Genomic DNA, 20,854 nt, shown 5'->3' with positions numbered 1-20,854 from the left:
AGGCGCGCCAAATTTTGGGTACCTGTAGGGAATTGAATGAAGTTTATTGTGACAAAGTTTCAAAAAAATGGGTCGGAAATTTTTTGAGATATCGAGGTTTTAGTGACGTCATGATTTCTGAGTTTTCGACCAAAAACGGCATATGTTCAAAAAATCATATAAAATCACAGAATAGACATACAGACATGCCGTAAACGCCACTGGACTGCTAATACCATGAACAATCAAATGGCTATCTTCGATTGTTGATTATCGTTCCGCATTTTCCAAAATCTTGAACTGAATCTTGGCAATTTCTCGTGACTACTTCACGACCATGATACATGCATTTCTTAAATTGAACTTTTTTAGCCAAACACGTACACATATGGTAAAATGAATGTCACCATCGTGTTCCACGCCCCAAATTACCCATAAAACATGTGTCACAGGCTGCGAATATTAGTTTTGATTTTCGGGGATATGTGCCTGCCCGGTTGACCTGACCTTGACCCTGACCTATGCTTGACTGACCCCTACATGGAGCTGACACTCTTGTAGGCCTTATATGATTGATTGTGCACCGTTTTGACAGAGTTTATGACGAGAGGCGCCCATTGCGAAGTCCTGAAGTCCATGCTGCTGAAAGCCCGATTTCAGGTGTTTGACCTGACCTTGACCTGACCTGTGACCTCAAAATTCAACTTAAAAGTACTCATCTGAAGCGTCTCGTCGCGTTCTTTCGTTTGCCGCCTCGTCCGTTTCGCTGCGCCTATTGGTTCTCGAGTTATCGGCTGGGGGCGTTTAACGCCCCCCCCCCCCCAGCAAACGGTGGGTGGCGAAATACCCCAGCAACTGCCGGGTTAACACCAAATCATGTTTCGAGCAGGAGTGGCACGATGCATGGATTACTGCTGATTACCCTCCTTTCAGTAGATCAAACAGTAAATCGACCGGATAAGGAAAACAAACTAAAGCAGACTGGTTCCTGTGCCAGAAGACCACAGAATAGCTTATGAAAAACAACATTGCCAGCAGATGCCAAAACAATATGGTTGAAAAGCTACCTTTTCCCAGGAATGTCAGCCAGGAAAGCATTTGAGCCACAAGATGGTTAAAAAACTGGAAACTTCTTCCGATGCCGCTGGCACAGAGCCATCGTGGTTGCCTGAGGGAATGTGTCATCCTGAGACCCGAACCATCAATGAGACTAGCTGCCAGTAGAAGTCATGGCTCTAGGCCGCGGTGCCGCGGGGTGAAAGTGACCCGTTCACTCACATTTTTTAGTAAACATCGGAGCAAAAAAGTAATTTTTACATGGCATGCTTGAAACACAAACCGTTTAAAAAGTTATTTACCGAGCACCATGAAAATCACACCATTTACTGAAAATGCGTGCCGCATTGACTATTCGAAGTTTCAATGTTGTATCTTTATCACTTTCTGAGAAATATTGATTTAAAGTTGGGAACGTTTTTTTTTCTGGGCCACCCGGTATAAACATTTAGACAATCTTGACCAGAAATGGCATGTAGTGACGCCACAAAAACGCCATTTTTTCAAAAAAATTCAAAGGGATTATGATGAAACTTGCACAGTCGATGTCAAATTGATGTAGCGTAAGGTACCCCGAATTTCGTGACAATATCTGCAACGGTTTTGGAGTTATCACGAAAATCCGGGAGGGGGGGCAGAATCTGCCCCCCCCCCCAGCGGGGCGCGGGAACTGCTATCGACCGTGCTACCATCTGTTGTGAGGATTTGGAACTAAGGCCGGGCGGGTGTCAGAGTGCACTCGGAAGATCTTCAACAGAGACTGTGGAAATGGAAGTAGAGGCGCGAAACACGCTGTGTGAGCGCGGAATTAGTGTCTTGTCTTATATTAGGCTCTTGCGATATGCTCCCCGATCACTAACAATATATTGTTGTCTCCAGAAGTGCAAATTTCACGAAAATCTGTCATTTTCTTATCCTTTTTGGTTTGGGGCCCGTTTTCAAATTTCGAATTTGAAATAAAAACAGTATTTTTGTGCTCAGCTCGACCAGACACGTCGAATCAGGGGCGGAAACATTAACTTTTTAATATTTTTGGAAAAACGGGTCACCCTAATGTGCATGCCTACTGATTATGAGTGGCAACTTTCAGACGAATCGGTTCAAACAATTGGCCTACAGGCCTTGCACTTCGTAGCGGTGCCAAAACTGCTTGCACTTGCACCGTGCACCCTACGACGTTCATGTGTACGTCACCGTGAAGCGCTCGTCAAGCTCCTCTACCAACGAACCAAATGTATTAGAATCTTGTGGCCGCCTGTATTAGAATATTGTGGCCGCCGAGCCACTGCGGCGCCGCCGCCGCCCCGTCCAGGCTCGGGATGAGTTATATGGCATTGTGCGGGGCGGGGCCGGGAGGAGACGGCCGGCGGCACGCGCAGCGCAATTGTAAATTTAAGATATGTCATTTAAGGCACGTAGGCCGCCAAGCTGGCGCCTTCCGTCACCTCGTCGCTGTTGTGCAAGTTCGCACTCGTTTTGGGCGTGTTCTAGACGTTTCGTAGCCTGTTGAATAAAAGGTGGGTCACGTACGACCCCCGGCCAGTCTGGGCCGGCGCGCGACGGAGGCAGCTGGCAATACAACGGCAATGTGGACATAAGGAGTTTACTACAAGCTATTTCGGCCTTGGAAGACTGCCGTGATGGGGAACGAGAAGGAGACCTGTGATGGTTCGGACGCTGCGGCTGATCTCCGCTTAATCCCGGAGTTTGACGGTGTGTCGCAGCCCGTGTGCGAGTGGCTGGACAAGGTCGAACTTGTGTGTCAGCTGCGCGGCATCAAGGGACTGCACGTCGTCGTCCCGCTGAGACTCACTGGTGGTGCGTTTGCGGTATATCAACAGCTCGGAGAAGATGAGAAGAAAAAGTACGAGGACATCAAAAGGGCCCTGACATCGGCGTTTGCTTCGGATCGGTTTGAAGCCTACGACCAATTTGAACGTAGGAGGCTGCGTCCAGGTGAGACGGTGGACGTGTTCGTCTCTGAACTGCGCCGGCTGGCTGGCTTGTTCGGAGGTATGCCGGACGACAGCCTGGCCTGTGCCTTCGTGGCCAAACTGCCAGAGTCAGCACGCCGTGCGCTCCGGGCTGGATCACGGATGGAGGACATGCCGTTTAGCCAGCTAATCGGTCGCGCTCGCGCCGTGCTGGCCGACGAGGAAACAAACACCGCGGCCGCCGCCGCTGGCACAAGGACTGGAGCACTCCCGGCCACAATGAAATGCTACTTGTGCGGGCAACCGAACCATATCGCCCGCGACTGCACGGCAGGCCGCGGACAGCGGGGCCATGGAGGCCCCCGTGGTGGACGGAGCCTCGTGAGGTGCTACAACTGCAACCGGCAGGGGCACATCGCCTCTGCGTGTCCGGAAAACGACGCGGGAGGGGAGAGATCAGCGCCAGCCTCCTCTCCTGTCGACCAGTAAACGGGGCGCTGCCAGTCGCGCAGCTGTCGGTGGACGGAGCGAGCTGCGAAGCGCTGGTTGTCGGTTGATACAGGATGCAGCCAGTGTGTAGCTCACGTGTCAGTTTGTCGGAGGTGGAACCGACGCCCGGTGAACGTGATGACAGTGAGTGGAGGGCGTTATTGGTGTGAGGGGTCAGGCGTGGCACGCGTGCAGCTGCGGTCCGGTGAATCAGTGTCCGTAGATGTGCTCGTCGTAGCACGTAAGCCACTGGGGTTTGAGTTCATCCTTGGGATGAATGGTATCAGAGCACTGGGTGGCGCTACAGTGAGTTCGGATGACCGAGTCAGATTCGGAGTTGAGGCAGCGGTGTCTCATATAGCGGCGTCAGTGGCCTCACCCGGTGACCGGGTCAGCTGTGATGGTGAGAGGACTGGGGTGTCGCGTGCAGTGGCAGCGACTGCACGGGTGAGTCATGATCAGGCGAGCAGTGAGGCGGCCCCAGCGTCAGGTGCAGCGGCGGCAGCTGCAGCAGTGAATCGAGCTGACAGCAGTAAGGGGGATCCGGTGTTGGGTGCGGCGGCGGCCGCCGCACCGGCTAATCGAGCCGACGAGAAGGACTTTGTGGTGAGCTTTGACGAGACAGAAAAGAAGTGGTTGGTGGAGTGGAAATGGTGTGGAGGAAAGGAGCCCGAGCAGCTGCACAATACAGCAGAGGAGTACGCGATTCCAACAGAAGCCCGACACGAATACGAGCGAGAACTCTCCAAGTGGGTGGCGAATCAATGGCTCGTCCCTTATGATGAGAGCGTGCACGGGAGGGTCAAAGGCACGATCCCGCTCATGGCGGTCATCCAACCGAAGAAGGACAAAGTGCGTCCCGTCATGGATTTCAGGGAGTTAAATACGCACCTGGACCCGCATACAGCTGACGCGGATGTTTGCAGTGAAAAAATCCGTGAGTGGCGTCGGTGTGGACGAAACGTGTCTCTCCTAGATCTGCGAGACGCTTACCTGCAGATCCACGTGCACGCATCGCTGTGGCCGTATCAGACTGTAGTGTTCCAGGGCAGACGGTGGTGTCTGAGCAGACTTGGCTTTGGGCTCAGTCTCGCACCGATGGTGATGAGAAAGGTGCTGGAAATGGCCCTGAAACGTGACCCGAGGGTGCACACCGCTACATCACCTTACGTGGACGACATACTCGTAAATGAAAACATCGCTACTGCATTGGAGGTGAAGGGTCATCTGGAGGCGCTCGGTCTGACCTGCAAATCCCCGGAGAAGGTGTCAGAAGGTGCTCGTGTCCTGGGCATTCGAGTCTGGGGGGAGCGGCAAGGACTGTTCTGGAAGCGGGACAACCAGGATCTACAGCCGCCGCCACAGCTGACGAGGAGAGAGGTCTTCTCGCTGTGCGGACGTCTGACAAGTCAGGTCCCGGTGTGTGGCTGGCTGCGTGTCTCCGCATCCTACCTGAAAAGACGCGCCACTGCAGCGACAGACGGCTGGGATGACGAGATCACCGACCCAGAACTCAAGAAAATGGTCATGGAAACGCTGCAGCGCGTGAAAACGGCCGATCCCGCACGAGGTCGCTGGGATGTCACCGGCGACGAGGGAGTCGTGTGGGTGGATGCCAGCTCCCTCGCCATAGGAGCCGTGCTGGAGATGGAAGGCAGCATCGTTGAGGACGCCTGCTGGCTTCGGAAAAAATCCCGAGACACACGTGAACCTTGCAGAACTGGACTCTGTTGTGCGTGGCATCAATCTGTCCCTGGCATGGAACCTGAAGAAAGTGACTGTCGTGACGGACTCGAAAACGGTCTATCACTGGCTAACAGATGCGCTCTCCGGCAGAGCTCGGATAAAGACGAAGGCGGCGAGTGAAATGCTGATTAGAAGGCGCCTGGAGACCGTGAAGAATCTGAGAGATGAGTACGGCCTCCAGCTGACCGTGAAGTGCGTTCCGTCAGTGGACAACAGGGCTGACGCACTGACGAGAGTGCCGAAGAAGTGGCTGAACCAACAAAGCGATCCTGAGGTCTGCGGCGCTGCCTTCTCGGCGCCGGATGTGGTCAGGATCCATGAAACAAGCGGACACCCAGGCATCGGGAGAACGCTGCGCCTGTGTAGGGAGCACGACCCGGCTGTGAGCAGGCACCAGGTGCGCAGTGTCGTTAGCCAGTGCGAAAGGTGCCAGTCCATCGATCCAGCGCCCCAGCGGTGGACACATGGTTCGCTGAGCGTGACTAAATGCTGGGACAGGATCAGCATGGACGTCTGTCACGTAAGCGATCAGCTGTACCTGACTCTGATTGACTGCGGTCCGTCTCGGTACGCGATCTGGCGGCGGATAAAGCGACAGGACACCGACAGCATCATCACCGCTCTGGAGTCGGTATTCCTGGAGCGCGGCGCTCCGAGGGAGCTGCTGACGGACAACTTCACCTCATTCCGCATTCCACGAGTTCGTCAGCCGGTGGGGCGTCAGCGTCCGGTACCGAGCTGCCCATGCGCCGTTCGGCAATGGTGTCTCTGAGAGAAACCATAGGTCGGTCAAAACAATCGTAGCGCGCAAAGGCTGCTCAGTGGCGGAAGCAGTCTACCGCTATAATGTGATGCCGCGCAGTGATGACCTGAACTCTAGTCCTGCCAACGTACTGTTCAACTACAAACTGAGAGTGCCGGACGTGGAGAGTGAGGAAAAGTGCGAAGAGAGTGAGTGTGCTATGTTCAATGTAGGCGATAAGGTATGGATCAGAGACCCTAGTCGCCGGTGTGATGTTCCAAGTTCCATAGGAACAGTCACCCGACAAGTGTCGGCGCAGTGTGTGGAAGTAGACAATGTCCCCCGTCACGTGAGAGATCTGAGACTGGCTTTCGTTCCCAGTCCGGAGAGTGGCCAGACTGAGCCGCCGAACAATGACCATGACGACTCTGGCCCAATTATCTTGCGAGAGTGTGCGCACGAAAGCCACGGGGAAAATGTGCCCCCTGTGACGTACGCTGAAGTTCTACGCCGCGGCATGCGGGAGAGACGCCCTGCCGTTCTGACCCAGTACGATGATTTGTAGATCAGGGGGGAGTGTATTAGAATCTTGTGGCCGCCTGTATTAGAATATTGTGGCCGCCGAGCCACTGCGGCGCCGCCGCCGCCCCGTCCAGGCTCGGGATGAGTTATATGGCATTGTGCGGGGCGGGGCCGGGAGGAGACGGCCGGCGGCACGCGCAGCGCAATTGTAAATTTAAGATATGTCATTTAAGGCACGTAGGCCGCCAAGCTGGCGCCTTCCGTCACCTCGTCGCTGTTGTGCAAGTTCGCACTCGTTTTCGGCGTGTTCTAGACGTTTCGTAGCCTGTTGAATAAAAGGTGGGTCACGTACGACCCCCGGCCAGTCTGGGCCGGCGCGCGACGGAGGCAGCTGGCAATACAACGGCAATGTGGACATAAGGAGTTTACTACACCAAATTTGATGTCGCTAGCTCAAACTGTACCAAGGCCAGAGGATCCCCGGTCAAAAAAGGGGAATAATTCTTCACCTTCCTTTTTATGACTTAAATATCCCTTTTTGTTGACAAAATATCCCCTTATTGAAATCTCCCTTCTTTTACACTTACCTCCCTTTTTTCTCCACAGCCTCCGTTTTTTTCCCACAACCTCCCTTTTTACCCCACAGCCTCCCTTTTCCCCAGAAGCTCATTTTTAGTTATGTCGCCAGATGTCATCATACATGCTTTAACTGCGGAAAGGAAGCTACACCAAAAGAAATCCACAAAAAAATGAAGCTAGTCGCACGTCTCACACGCCAAGGACCACGACACTAGAATGGGACATGATGCATTGTAATGGTGCATGGAGAAGGTAATGGCATTTTAAATTTGCCAGACCACAATGTGATTGGTAGAATTCAATCATTGCATTAGAAGTGCTACAATTTTTTGCAAAAATGTCTTCAGATGACAAACTTCAACTAGAAAAGGGGACTTGTGGTAAGAACAAGGGAGGTTTCAGTAAGAATAAGGTAGCGTTTTGCAGTGAAAAGGAGAAATTGAAAAAAAAAATTGTTTTGGTCATTTAAGGTTGCTTTTGGAATAAACAGGGAGCATTTGGTAAAAAAGGTAGAATTTGATAAAATTAGGGGAGCCGGTAATTACCAGCCTCAAAAAAGGAACCCGTCTCTGCCACGTGCCATGTGTACCATACAACATCAGGATCGCCAAATGATTAAATTTTCATGCCTACTGCTGACGGTCGACAAGTGAAGTTTCGGACTGATTGGTTCAACCACTTGGTCTACAACCTTGACATTGACAATACCTAGCAGAGGTGAAAACTGCTCGCACGTGCCCAGCACGTGCACTGTGCACCTCATCACGACCATTTTTACATGACCTTGTCATGTAGCGGTTCTCGACCTCTACCAGCCTGCCAAATTTGATGTCGCTAGCTCAAAATTTATCCAGACCAGAGGATCTCTTGGCAAAAAAATGTTATCGCTTCTGGCACGGGCGGTGTGCACCCCTCAGAGACGGAAACCTTAACGGACCACGGTTCAAGGTGGGCTGCATGTGCCCTGCGAGTTTACAACCTGTGCCGTCGGCCGTTTGGCCTTTAGCCCCGAAAATTGCAGTGTCGGCGTCATGGCACGTGCCACGGTGTGCGGATTGACACGGGACCAGCACCATCATCGTTTCCCCGGATCGGTGTGTCGAACGGTGGCCTACCCATTTGGGTAGTCTCGCTCCTCGTCTCGATGGGCCCAACCATTTGGGCTCCAGATGCCGAAATGCTTCAACACACAAAGACACACGCACACGCACATGCACACACATCGGTACAACGTTTATTGTCAGTCCCTCCCCAATGTGAATATATCCGAATGGAAACTTGAAAGCATGTGAAGCCATGCTTTCCATCCCCTAATTCCGGAATATTTTTTACGATTTTCAAAGTTGATGTAAAAATCATAGCCCACTTGTCCCCAGTCTCCCCTATCTATCTTTTTTTATTCAGAGTGAGTTCACTGCCGACACTGTCGCTTACGGTAAACCACACAGAGTCCAGATAACTCAGTATGTACTATTCACATTTCAGGCACGTCTCTTGCAAGGGACACGGCTCAGGAGTTTGCTGATGATGTGCCAGATCTGGGCACATGTGGACGCTCTGAGGGCGCAGCACTGACCGGAGCGGGCACGTCGACGCACCCGTCTGCCGGTGACCAGGCTCCGCCACACCGGTGCGACCTCTGTGGACTGGCGCTGCACGGCCTGGCCGAGTTCCAGAGCCACCTCGACGGCCATTCCAGACGCCTGGATGTCTCCTCCGACCACAGCGGTAGCGACACAGACGCCGTAAACACGGAGCAGGACGAATGCCGGAATGTGCGGCGCACATACCAGGACAGCAAACCGTCACTGGACAGTTCCGGGCAACAGCGGCGGTCCCACGCTTCGACTGTGTCGGATGGTGTTAGCGCCAGCCGAGTTACTGATGAGTCCGGAGACGGAGAGGACGGGGCGCCCGGGTCTGGTACTGATGAGTCCGGAGACGGAGAGGACGGGGCGCCCGGGTCTGGTACTGATGAGTCCGGAGACGGAGAGGACGGGGCGCCCGGGTCTGGTACTGATGAGTCCGGAGACGGAGAGGACGGGGCGCCCGGGTCTGGTACTGATGAGTCCGGAGACGGAGAGGACGGGGCGCCCGGGTCTGGTACTGATGAGTCCGGAGACGGAGAGGACGGGGCGCCCGGGTCTGGTACTGATGAGTCCGGAGACGGAGAGGACGGGGCGCCCGGGTCTGGTACTGATGAGTCCGGAGACGGAGAGGACGGGGCGCCCGGGTCTGGTACTGATGAGTCCGGAGACGAAGAGCACGGGGCGCCCGGGTCTGGTACTGATGAGTCCGGAGACGGAGAGGACGGGGCGCCCGGGTCTGGACCACACCGGTGTAAAAAATGCGGAAACTGCTATAAGTACGCTAGAGGACTTAAAACGCACTTGGCGACGCATTCAGATAAAGCGTCACACAAATGCAGTTTGTGTGAAAGGGCGTACAAAAGGAGAGATGTTCTTTTGAGACATATTCGAGAAGTTCATTTCGGAGATGTCAAACCTAAAACGAAAGACCTGAAACTGAGGCATGTTTGTGATTTATGTGGAAAAGGCTTCGCTGCGCCGATTGCCTTGAAAAGACACATTAAGTGTCACATGGGTGAAAAGCCATTCAGATGTGGCGAATGTTTTAAAACATTCGCGCTTAAAGGTGATCTGACGAAACATTACATGACGCACACTCAGGAGAGGCCTCACAAGTGTGAGCTATGTGACATGCAGTTTGCCAGGCGCACTACGCTCCAGAAACACATGAGAATTCACACCGGGGAAAAGCCTTACACCTGTGAGACATGTGGACAGGGCTTCTCCCGCCAGGATGTGCTATCAACGCATCAGCGCCGGCACACCGGCGAACAACCCTACAAATGTGGAATTTGTGGTGCGGGCTTCATCCATAAACCCCCTCTCATGGCCCATCTGAAAAAGAACGGTAAATGCGCGGGGAGCAACAGGCAGGGAGACTGTTGAGGAACTGGTGCACCGCCATGACCGTGTTCACGTGCAGAGGGCCCTGGACGACGGTCAGTGCCCCCAGGCCCTATCAGACATGTTCGTCCACCGTTCAACAGCGTCATCTCGCAACTCCGCGCAGTAGTATCGGGTATGCTCGACCTCATAAAGTGCAGACTCTCCAAAACCCAGCGAGTGTTCGCTGATAGGGCCGCGGCGGCGTGGAGCGCAAGCCGCACACATAAGGCACTAGGGCGCAAGATGGTGATGCATTTGGTTGTATTTTAAAACGCTGTTATATTGTAGTGTTTGAAACGTGTCGTTCGTGTCGCTTTTAAATATATCCCCAGTCTTTTTATACTCAACTTGTACAACACGTTTAATCATGTATATTTGATTGAGGATTGTTTTAATTTGTGGATTTGTGCGTTTTCTGTAAACCACTCGACCGAATTCGTATTAGCCATCACGTGGAAGAATTCTAATAAACGCTCATGGCTTATGGCTATGGCTAAGTGTCGTCTTCTGTCTGCTATCCGCCATCTAACAAAGAAACTAAATAAAAACTCATCGGAGGCTACCATGCTGTCCCATCACGGGCCTTCCTCAATTTAGGGCCCGTCGGCCTGCCGAGTTACCACTAACACCACAACACACGCTGCACCAACACAGCACCACGACACACTCGACGTCACCACATCTCGGCCTAACTTTTACGGGGGAGCCCGTCGACTCCGAGGACTTATCGATGCCCATCCCACCGACTAGGACTTATCAGGCCTGTCATTAACTTCCTACAAGAACGTAAAAACTCGATCTATGGACTCCTCAAATACCTTGATTACCAGTATAACGCCTTTTGGGGCGACTAACGGAGCGAGCGAGAGGGTGAGCCTTGCACGTGCGAAATTTCGAGGGGGTACCTCCAACTGACTTGTGCACGGCACCCTACTAACCGGTCTCTAGCGATGTGCCAAATTTGAGCACAATCGGCCCAGCCGTTCTCGAGATCTGGAAGCGGCACCCTGCACGTGCGCACGTGCAAAATGGGTCCCAACTGACTTTTGCACGGCACCCTACTAACCGGTCCCTAACCATGTACCAAATTTGAGCGCCATCGGTCCAGCCGTTCTCGAGATCTGGAATCGACCACTGCACGTGCGCACGTGCAGTAGCACCCCAACTCTGGCACATGGATATGCATTGCCTAGCGGGTGCCTACTAGTGATGTCAATTACGGAAAATCGGAATATCGATACCAAACCAAATACCAACCAAAACCACGGGAAAATACCGAAACCAAACCAACTTGGGAAACTGAGGGAAATACCAACTTTTTACCGATTTCTTAGCCTTTTATATATTAGTGAGGGCTTATGATACCAACAAAATACCAAACACATTACGATTGAAATACCAAATACCAAGTTGGTATCGGTTTGGTATCGGTATACCAAAAAGCTGGTATCCGATTGACATCTCTAGTGCCTACCTACATGCCAACTTTGAGCGCAATCGGCCAAGTAGTCACCGAGATATTGCAACAATTGCAAAACTGACACCTCTTCGTTTTGCACGTGGCACGTGCATGAGGGGTCACCCACATGCATCGGGAATAGTCCAATACTTGGTAGAAGGAATGAAGCTACCCTACAAAAATTCAAAAATCACCGCGTGCAAATCGGTCAAGTGGTTGCTGAGATATAAGCGTCGCAAAGTCGTGACCACGGCCGGCTGCCAGTGGCGCAGCCAGGGGGGGGGGTCAGAAGGTCAGCTGACCCCCCGAAATTTCTGTCAGGGGCCCGCTCTGGGATAGCGAGAGAGAGAGAGAGAGAGAGAGAGAGAGAGAGAGAGAGGGAGAGGGAGGGAGGGACGGAGGGAGGAGAGAGGTCCTAATATAATCGGACGAGCCCGCTTCGAGAAATGCCTACTGGGACACCACGGGTGATGGTCCATGGGCCCCAGGTGCAAAGGGCCCGGGCCCCGGGTAGATGGGGCCCGGGTCCCTGGGTAGATGGGGCCCGGGTCCCTGGGTAGATGGGGCCCGGGCCCCCGGGTAGATGGGGCCCAGGCCCCCAGGTAGATGGGCCCGGACCCCCGGGTAGATGGGGCCCGGGCCCCCGAGTGGATGGAGCCCGGGCCCCCGGTGGATGGGCCCGGGGCCCCGGGTGGATGGAGCCCGGCCCCCCGGGAGAACGGAGCCCGGGCCCCCGGGAGAATGGGGCCCGGGTGGACGGAGCCCGGGCCCCGTGTGGATTGAGCCCGGGCCCCTGGTGGATGGGCCCCGGAGCCCCGGGTGGACGGAGCCCGGGCCCCGGGAGAACGGGGCCCGGACCCCTGGGAGAACGGGACCCGGGCCCTCGGGTGGACGGGCCCCGGGACCCTGTGGATGGGCCCGGGCCCGGGAGAATGGGCCCGGGCCCCGGGTGGATGGAGCCCCGGGGCCCGGGCCCTCAGGTGGATTGGACCCGGGCCCCGGGAGAACGGGGCCCGGGCCCCTGGTGGGTGGGCCCCGTAGCCCCGGGTGGACGGACCCGGGTCCCCGGGAGAACGGGGCCCGGACCCCTGGAAGAACGGGACCCGGGCCCTCGGGTGGACGGGGCCCGGGCCCCCTGGTGGATGGACCCCAAAGCCCCGGGTGGACGGCGCCCGGGCCCGTGTGGATGGGGCCCAGGCCCCCGGGTGGATGGGGCCCGCTAGGGTCACCCACTTGCTCCGCAACGCGGATAAGGGGTACTTTTGATCGGTAGGCGTTTGGTTGGTCTTGTCTCCGTGGGCTATGTATCCATTTCCGTCGATTGCTTTTTGACGGCTAAACATTTTGGTTTGGGAAAAATATCCTTCGCATCGAGGTGTCCGTGCCAGATAAGCGTGCGTTCTACTATAGATCATGTCAAGTGTATTTTATAACATAGGTTGACGTAAGTTATTGAAAAATGAAAGCCAGCGATGAATTGCCATGTAGAGGTTTGGAACATTTATCTTTTTAAGAATGCTGTTGCTCGTCTTGCAAAAGCGATGCTTGGATTTTGGACAAAATTTAATGTTCTTTCCAACGATGCCATTTTCAATTGTCAAACATATCAGGTTATGTAGCAAAACCCATGTAATTAAGCAAGTGGCACATCATGGACAAATACTATGCTCTCCAGTCTGTTCCACCTTGTTTTTGATCAATTAGCTTTTCACATTTTTTCATGAGAAGCGGTACATTTCTCTTGCCTTTAGGTGTTGTTTGAGTTCGCCCCGTCTGACAGTCACCCGAAAATGGTATAAGGTCCAAAATCCGTATGAAACGTCAATTTTTAAGCAAAAGTGCCTCACAGGAGCACGTGGCGCGAGCCATTCCCTGCATCGCACACCATTCGATAGCCCGTTCGATTCACTACACGATACTGTGTTCCCCGTGCCGATCGGATCCACGGTTACCGAGATATTGCACAGGGACCGGACCCGTGTCGGGCAAATTTAACCATTTTCGCCCGATTTTGCAAGCCGACTTAAACATGTAAAGCATATGACGCGAATTTGCACTTTTTGGGCATGGGCCATGTGCTCACTATCGTCCCGATCGAACTGAGACCCCTAAAAGGCACGTTGTCCATCCTTGTTCTATAAGTTGCGCAAATTTCAGCGCGCTAGGTGCAACAGTCTGCAGGCCTGCACCCCGCGCTAAGTAACACCATGGAGTAACACCATGCCGGGACCTCGGTAACAGACAGAATCTACATCACCACATTACCACACCACAACAAACCCGGCCAAAGGCACTAAATGTCTGATATGAGCGCGTTAAAATTTCTTGTGAGCGAATTCGCGTAATGAAGAAGAATAATGGCACAATCTAGGTACTACAGCAGCCAATAGATGACTTTAGGACAGGCACATGGGACTACAAAGTAGGTACATATGTATATCATATATTGTCCGACAGAAGCAGGCAACAGCTCCGTTTGCATATATGCTATGCATATTACCGAAGGCGTACATTTCGGCCTCGAAAGATACGAATTCATACTTCATAGTGACAGTGCCTACCTATATTTCTGTCGTGGTCAATTTGCGTGGAAATTAACCCATTGATGACACACCGGGTGATTACCGAGCTATTGTTCTATCAAAATTTTCCGATTCAAACTCGTTCAGGGTTATCGGGCAGGTAAAGGGGGCCCGCCCAGCAGAATGTGTACCTATGAAATATGGAGATTCTGAAAAATGGGTGGGGGCCCGCACACTATGGGGCCCGCTTTGGAGGCGATGACCCCCCCCCCCCCCCGAAATGAAATCCTGGCTGCGCCACTGCCGGCTGCTCATACTCAGAAATTTCCGTTAATCTAAGGAAAGATTCCGCTCGCTTCGCTCGCTCCGTAATAATGAGTGGTAAGGCGGCCAGCGCAGCGCGGCGCGTCCCTGACCCAGCCCAACGCGTCTGTGCCGAGCGTGAGGCCAGAGGGATATACTGTACCGCTAAACCTGGGTGTGAGGCGGCGCAGTCTACCGTTGAGGCCAGGGGGATATACTGTACCGCTAAACCTGGGTGTGAGGCGGCGCAGTCTACCGTTGAGGCCAGAGGGATATACTGTACCGCTAAACCTGGGTGTGAGGCGGCGCAGTCTACCGTTGAGGCCAGGGGATATACTGTACCGCTAAACCTGGGTGTGAGGCGGCGCAGTCTACCGTTGAGGCCAGAGGGATATACTGTACCGCTAAACCTGGGTGTGAGGCGGCGCAGTCTACCGTTGAGGCCAGAGGGATATACTGTACCGCTAAACCTGGGTGTGAGGCGGCGCAGTCTACCGTTGAGGCCAGAGTGATATACTGTACCGCTAAACCTGGGTGTGAGGCGGCGCAGTCTACCGTTGAGGCCAGAGGGATATACTGTACCGCTGAACCTGGGTGTGAGGCGGCACAGTCTACCGTTGAGGCCAGAGGGATATACTGTACCGCTAAACCTGGGTGTGAGGCGGCACAGTCTACCGTTGAGGCCAGAGGGATATACTGTACCGCTAAACCTGGGTGTGAGGCGGCACAGTCTACCGTTGAGGCCAGGGGGATATACTGTACCGCTAACCCTGGGTGTGAGGCGGCGCAGTCTACCGTTGAGGCCAGAGGGATATACTGTACCGCTAAACCTGGGTGTGAGGCGGCGCAGTATACCGTTGAGGCCAGAGGGATATACTGTACCGCTAACCCTGGGTGTGAGGCGGCGCAGTCTACCGTTGAGGCCAGAGGGATATACTGTACCGCTAAACCTGGGTGTGAGGCGGCGCAGTCTACCGTTGAGGCCAGAGGGATATACTGTACCGCTAAACCTGGGTGTGAGGCGGCGCAGTCTACCGTTGAGGCCAGAGGGATATACTGTACCGCTAACCCTGGGTGTGAGGCGGCGCAGTCTACCGTTGAGGCCAGAGTGATATACTGTACCGCTGAACCTGGGTGTGAGGCGGCGCAGTATACCGTTCCAGTCAAACGCTGGGCCGTCGGGGGGGGGGGGGGCGAACATCACAATTAGTAGGCGAGTGTACAGTAGGTCTACTAAAAAAGTCCCCCGCTCCAGAGGCGGCCGGCCGGCCGAACCCCCGGATTCCAGCCCCGACTCTATTGCGCAGGCCGCGGCAGCGACACAGGTCAGGTCGCGGCGCCCGGCGAGTGGGTCAGTTGGCGGCGGCCGGCCGTGGAGCGAGGACGCCGTGTGTGGGGCGCAGAGATGCCGCAGTGCAGAGGAGGGGGAAGATAGCGACTCTGCACTATGCCGGAAATGATGCCTTTGTGATCTAAATTAAACACCTGCAGACGCAGTGCATATCCTCCCTCGCCCCATTCCTATTTTATCATAATCCTTCAATAATCCGTAATGAGTAATGACCACTCAACGCAAGCAAACAAAACAACCCGTTTAGCGGCTACATCATCTCGGATAAAAAGCGACAGTGATGATTAAAATAGACTTAGCGCGAGGGCAAATCGAGGGGTATATATGTATCACATACCGAGTATTTTATTCCCATCTAGCAAATCAAGATTGGAGATCTTGTCCAACAAGTCAGCGGCCGTTCTAGACACAGATAAATGCTTTGTTTTCGGTCGCATCATTATCTGCAATAATTCGAAGCGAGGTTTAACCCTCGCCTGCCGAGAAGAATGGGTGAATGCCGCCACCATGTATTTTTTGCGGTTGCTCAAAGCACACTGATGATAGAAGGCTGACATTTCATACGCCTTGCATTTAATTCAAGCCGGATCATTTGACATCAACCACGTTTTCATGGCGTCTTAAGTAAATCTCTGCACGGTTGTCGGTTATAAAATGATGCAAATCCGCAATGCACTTAGTGTCATATAAGCATAATGGGGAAATATGGAAACTGTTAATTTGGCGTCGAAAATGATCTAAAATTATGCCTCAAGCACTTCAAATCGTGACTTCATACATTCTTGGCAAGGTTTAATGCTTCACTTTTGCATTGTTCACCTTGCGTGACGTCATTTATGACGTCACTAGGACTAGGGTGATAGGAGTGCTTCGTCAATAACTCCCGATCAAAATGAGCTAGCCAGTCGGGACAGCCATCAATGGACTTTTATGCAACATATCCTCCTTTCAACAGCTTCGTGACCTGTGTTGCCCTAACATGACATTGACCTCAGGTAAACATCCTAAATTGCTTTCACCTAAACAAAAAAGCGTATAAATCGACGCGTCTGAGAACAGAAAACACGATTGTATCGAAATGACGATAATGCGACCATTTTTGCGAAGTTATTTACCAAAAACCGATCGAATGCCTTGGGGGGCGTTCCACGACAAATCGACAAATAAAAGATTAAATTTGCACCCTCATATTTTATTTTTCGTTAAAAACTGGTGTAAGGGGTTGTGATGGGCGGGGAAGCCAGCTGTGGCAAGGATTTTTTTCTCTGAACAACGGTTTCCGAGATATAGCCTCGGGCAATTCCTGGAGGTCGCGCTGCAGCCCTATGTTTGGCGGCCTATAACTCAGAAACCATCGGTTTTCTACGATAAAAACTTTATATGGTTCAACTCACAATCAGCCAACAAACATTTTGGCTATCTCTGATTTTCAATTTTTGAAAATTTTGATCACGTGACCTTTTGACCTATTTTTCGAAGAGTGACCTTGATATTTTCCCCACTGAAAGTTGCAATTTTGTCTGATGACGATTAAAGCCTTATCAATTGTCATTCATATGCGAAAATAAAAAAAGTGGATATCGCCCTGCGTTGACCTCAGGTCAGGTCATTTTTATGACCTGTCCATTATTACGAGCGGGAGCGACAGCGAGATCTCGAGAATAAAGCAAGATAGCGACAAGCGGTAAACGTTGCAGGGTACAAACGGATAAGGTCTATAATTTTTACTGAGGTCATTTTCAGGTCAGGTCAAAGATGACGTCACAGGAGCAAAAAGGAAGTCAAAATTGCGGCACTACATATATATGAAGTTTTTCTCGAATAACTTTCAAGGTATCCCAGCTAGGAACAAACCAATAGCACCATCGTGATCCTCTCGTCGATCCGCATCGAAACATATGTATGTTGACCTCGAAAGGTCGAAAGGTCAAAAGTTGACCTTAGGTCACGTGACGAGCGGGAGCGACAGCGATATCTCGAGAATAAAGCAAGATAGCGACAAGCGGTAAACGGTGCAGGGTACACACGGATAAGGTCTATAATTTTTACTGAGGTCATTTTTAGGTCAGGTCAAAGATGACGTCACAGGAGCAAAAAGGAAGACAAAATTGCGGCACTACATATGTATGAAGTTTTTCTCGAATAACTTTCAAGTTATCCCAGCTAGGAACAAACTAATAGCACCATCGTGATTCTCTCGTCGATCCGCATCGAAAGATATGTATGTTGACCTCGAAAGGTCGAAAGGTCAAAAGTTGACCTTAGGTCACGTGACATAAGGTCAACTTTTGACCTTTCGACCTTTCGAGGTCAACATACATATCTTTCGATGCGGATCGACGAGAGGATCACGATGGTGCTATTAGTTTGTTCCTAGCTGGGATAACTTGAAAGTTATTCGAGAAAAATTTCATATATATGTAGTGCCGCAATTTTGACTTTTTTTTTTGCTCCTGTGACGTCATCTTTGACCTGACCTGAAAATGACCTCAGTAAAAATTATAGACCTTATCCGTGTGTACCCTGCACCGTTTACCGCTTGTTGCTATCTTGCTTTATTCTCGAGATCTCGCTGTCGCTCCCGCTCGTAATAATGGACAGGTCATAAAAATGACCTGACCTGAGGTCAACGCAGGGCGATATCCACTTTTTTTATTTTCGCATATGAATGACAATTGATAAGGCTTTAATCGTCATAAGACAAAATTGCAATTTTCAGTGGGGAAAATATCAAGTTCACTCTTCGAAAAATAGGTCAAAAGAAGTTATAGGCCGCCAAACATAGGGCTGCAGCGCGACCTCCAGGAATTGCCCGAGGCTATATCTCGGAAACCGTTGTTCGAAGAAAAAAATCCTTGTCACAGCTGGCTTCCCCGCCCATCACAACCCATTAGACCAATTTTAAGCAAAAAATAAAATATGAGGGTGCAGGGCACTTGTCGATTTGTCGTGGAACGCCCCTTGGGACCCTTGACCTGCCCTAAGAGGTCACTGATATTTTAAAATCGGGTACCAGTCGCTGCGTCACGTAACGAAGCCAACGCTCGTTTTTTCCGCGAGGCTCTAGCAGCTAGCTCAATCATAGGAGTTAAACATGGGGTTGGGGGATCGCTCCCTTCTCACTCGCTATTTGGCCGGGATAGTGTTTGCAATTATTGTTAAAATCTAGCATTTTAAGATTTCAAATGACCCATTTTCCCGCCCAAGTCTTTCAATTCAAGGTCATAACACCATGTCACGTCAAGTGACCTTACCTCAAGGAAAGTTCCTGTGCTCATCATATCTAAATACACCGACTAACCGATCGCTTTAGAACTTTCAGCGATTTCAATGGGCAACACTATATGCATTTGAAACGTTTACTTTGCAAGTTTGACATTGTTGACAGAAAGGCCGGGTCAATTTTGAGATCGCTCAAGTCAATGGGAGAAAATTGAACTGTGACATAACTATGCTCTGGTGTAAAAATTATTGGGTTGTGCGAGACAGCCACAGTGATCTGCGGAGGCGAGACTGTTCCCGTGGGACGATTGCCCTGTCGGGACAGTCCAGCCGTCTCCCAAACGGTCACCCGAAGAGGATTATGTGTCCTGGAATGGATCCGACATCAACTACAGGTTGGCTGGTGGGGTGACCTCCAGTCCAGAGAGGGAAGCATGAAGACTAGGGGCGATGCGGATTGTTTTTTCCTGAGGATAGCGAGGACGGAAGGAATCTAGCACCCTTGACCCTTCCTCATACTGAATGTATTTCAATCGTTTTTTTTTCTCCACATCGTCAATGTGTCATGAATAAAAATATGAAATCTGGGAGGATAAATTAAAGATAGAAATTGTGGCCAACAGAACAATATCAGTTGCGTTCAACATACTCGTAAGCATGATCACACACCCAGCTTACATATGAGCCATGTAATAATTATTTTTGATAGACATGCTTAATTTATGAAATCATCTGAAGTGTTTGTAAAGTTCCACGATACGGATCTAATATCCTGCTATGCATCATGACAATTTCTGGTCAGGTCATGTCTTTGAACAATAGGCCAAATTTTTCAAATGACCTTTAAAGATCAACTTTTGATTCATTCGAAGCGTTTTGATAAGAGGAACACGAGGCTGGTAAAATTAATTTCAAGCAAGTTTTAAGCTAAAAACTTTTAAGTGTTTGTGGAAAAGCAATTGGTTTTCTCATAATACCGATGGTGGCAGTTGCTGTTATTTACGTGCTAAGCCGTTCACCTTAATTAAATCTGACACTATTATTCAGACAGCGGTAAACGAGCTGATTGTTGTATTAGGTTAGGCTCGGTCGATTTCAGAGTGGGAAGGATGACAGGAATTAGGGGGAGACAGGGGGCCCGGGCGGGAGTCCTGGACCTCATGCTCCGCTGGGGCCGAGCCCATCACGTGGGTTGGATTGCCCTGACACATGGATAGCCCTGGGCGGTGTTTCACGGCCCCGCGTTGCAGCACGCTGCGCTGCGCTGCTGCATTGTTGCGGCGGTTGATATGAATTCGGCTCCACGCTAGCGTTGCGAGCTTCCGAGTCTGTTGATGTTTCCATGGAAATTGGAAACCCAATGCACCGGTGCGCGCAACGCACCCTGTCCAAGCAAAATTTTACCACCGATGACCTCTGGTGCCATGACCTCTGGCTCTAACCCGATCTAAAATTGGCAGAAGTATTCTTCTTCTTCTTTTTGCTATTTTGACGCTACTTCGAATGCCACTTAAATGTCCAAAGCTGAGGTATAAGATTGATGCCCAATCCCCATTTCCCCTCCAACAGGGCGTGAAAGTCTAAGGCATTCCTGTGGGGCACGGGCTAACAATGAGTATCTCATAATCATTGTGGCCAGGCCATGAACATCTACTGCCATTCTTTAACACCGGTTTCGCTGCGCTGAGCGGTGGCCGTCCCGTTTGTTGGATTCTACAGCTGGCTGGCGGAAAGCGTTACCGGCCGCCCGTCCACCGCCCGCGGGCCGGACCGAGCGGTCCCGCTGACCCTACCTGACCTGATACCGGCGCGATACGGGACAGGCATACGGAGGTTCGGCTCAGCGGAGGCAGCGCCCACTGGTGCCGGGGACTTTTTTAATAGACCTACTGTACATACGGATCTAGAGGCATTTTCGTTTTTCTCCATCGACTTATTATGGAAAAGTCACGCCACTGACCTGACCTTAAAGGTC

General features: G+C 51.8%; 1 protein-coding gene across 4 annotated transcripts in view; it reads left to right on the top strand.

Annotated features, from left to right (window-relative positions):
- The window catches only part of LOC122369044 (histone-lysine N-methyltransferase PRDM9-like), a 122,376-nt gene that overhangs the window by 28,411 nt on the left and 73,111 nt on the right, over window positions 1–20,854 (top strand). Inside the window, exons 11-12 of one of the 4 annotated variants that reach the window (XM_043343413.1) lie at window positions 8,533–8,970; window positions 9,016–10,524. The exons of 1 other annotated variant lie outside the window; for it this stretch is intronic. In XM_043343413.1, coding sequence (XP_043199348.1) covers window positions 8,533–8,970; window positions 9,016–10,022 — 1,445 coding nt within the window. In that variant the 3' untranslated portion in view covers window positions 10,023–10,524. Of the gene's footprint in view, window positions 1–8,532; window positions 10,525–20,854 lie in introns of those variants that run through there. 2 more of the 4 variants (XM_043343414.1, XM_043343412.1) reach the window with 2 other exon arrangements.

The sequence above is a fragment of the Amphibalanus amphitrite genome, unplaced genomic scaffold (genome assembly GCF_019059575.1).
Source record: "Amphibalanus amphitrite isolate SeventyFive unplaced genomic scaffold, NRLGWU_Aamphi_draft 001001F_arrow, whole genome shotgun sequence".
Taxonomy (NCBI): Eukaryota; Metazoa; Arthropoda; class Thecostraca; order Balanomorpha; family Balanidae; genus Amphibalanus; species Amphibalanus amphitrite.
Note: the sequence above shows the minus strand (reverse complement) of the source record. Positions and strands in the feature narration are given on the sequence as shown.